Raw genomic sequence first — 1,354 nt, 5'->3', positions numbered from 1 at the left:
GGGAGGATCAGGACAGGTTCTTTCATCCCCATAAGCAATGGGGGGAGGAAGTGTTAGCCCGAGAATCCAAATATTTGAGAAAGGAGATTACTAGAACCCAAGGGCATCACAATAAGGAGTACGACCCAAAAACTATATAGCAACATTGCCAAGAGAAAGAATGGTGACCTAGAAGGAATTTTCAAAAGCTGACAAAGGTCCCGGAGCGAAAAGAGGGCATGAGAACGGAGAAAGTTTAGTTGATGATAGACAACAAAAGCCAGAACGACTCTATGGCCTTCTTCTGGGAGAGGGGATTATTTGTAAAATGTTTCAGTGATTGGTCATTGGTGGGTAAGATGAAAGGCTGGTGTGTTGAAAATTGGAAATGCAAAATCAAACTCAAAACCCTTCCAAATGGGTTTTTCTTGGTAATCACTGAAGACGATAAGGATAAGCAAGGAATTTTAAATAACGAACCTTTTTTCATGGGTGGAAGGGGTTTGTATGTTAGGGATTGGGAACCTAACTTCAATCCAGTGTTGGCTCCGATTGAAGAGGTACCCGTCTGGCTAACATTATATAACCTTCCTAAAGAATACTGGAATGAGGAGTTCTTCCAAACCCTAGGTAACAAACTGGGATTCTACATCAAAGTGGATGAGGCTATTGAGTCCAAAGACTTCAGTATGTATGCACGAATATGTATTAGGTGGAAACCCTATTACCCAGTTCCAGAACAAGTTGAGATCATAACAAATGCAGGACAGTGGCTTCAAAATATCGAGGTGGAGGAATCTAACAAAATATGCAAGCATTGCAATAAAGAAAGACACATGGAGGAAACCTGTTTAATAAGCCCTAAAGGGAAAACTGTGGAGACAACGATAGAAGATGAGGTTACCTTCTACATGAACAAGGAAAATACAAGGAAGGAGATGAGATCAAATGAGGACATGACTCAACCTCTGCAAAATCCCTTTATTCAGGGGGAGGTCTTGATGACCCACAACAATACCACCCAGGAGGTGGAAGAAATTGTAACAGATGTTGCTCTTATTAACAAACATATGGAGGCCATAGGTTGGGTAGAAGAGGCCATTGCAAGAGTATAGAAAGAATTTGATATTTTGGATGAGGTTAAATCCAGGGTCATTCCTCTCATGGAAACAGGAGTTAGTTCAGAGATAGTACAACACTCTGAGAAGGATAAGGAATTGGGGACTGACAAGGATGAATCCAAGGAAAATAGAGAATCTGATGGAGCTGATGATGAGGATGAATGGGGATGGATGGATGAGGAAGATATTCTGGAGACAAGGACAATAGAGAAAACGGAGCTTGTGTGTAACAAGGTGCGGATGGGGGAAAAGAG

At 41.6% G+C, this 1,354-nt stretch overlaps 1 protein-coding gene across 1 annotated transcript; it reads left to right on the top strand.

Annotated features, from left to right (window-relative positions):
• Positions 1-272: 272 nt before the first annotated feature.
• Positions 273-1,094, top strand: LOC131069494 (uncharacterized). Its single transcript, XM_058004953.2, has one exon. It carries the CDS (start codon positions 273-275, stop codon positions 1,092-1,094), a length of 822 nt encoding a protein of 273 aa, XP_057860936.2.
• Positions 1,095-1,354: the final 260 nt, after the last annotated feature.

Source organism: Cryptomeria japonica, chromosome 3 (genome assembly GCF_030272615.1).
Source record: "Cryptomeria japonica chromosome 3, Sugi_1.0, whole genome shotgun sequence".
Classification (NCBI taxonomy): domain Eukaryota; kingdom Viridiplantae; phylum Streptophyta; class Pinopsida; order Cupressales; family Cupressaceae; genus Cryptomeria; species Cryptomeria japonica.
The sequence above is the reverse complement of the archived record's forward strand: the minus strand, read 5'-3'. Positions and strand labels throughout refer to the sequence as shown.

What these genes read in the sequence shown, in the direction of transcription:
- LOC131069494 (XM_058004953.2), top strand. Translation starts at nt 273, where the DNA reads ATGGCCTTCTTCTGGGAGAGGGGATTATTTGTAAAATGTTTCAGTGAT.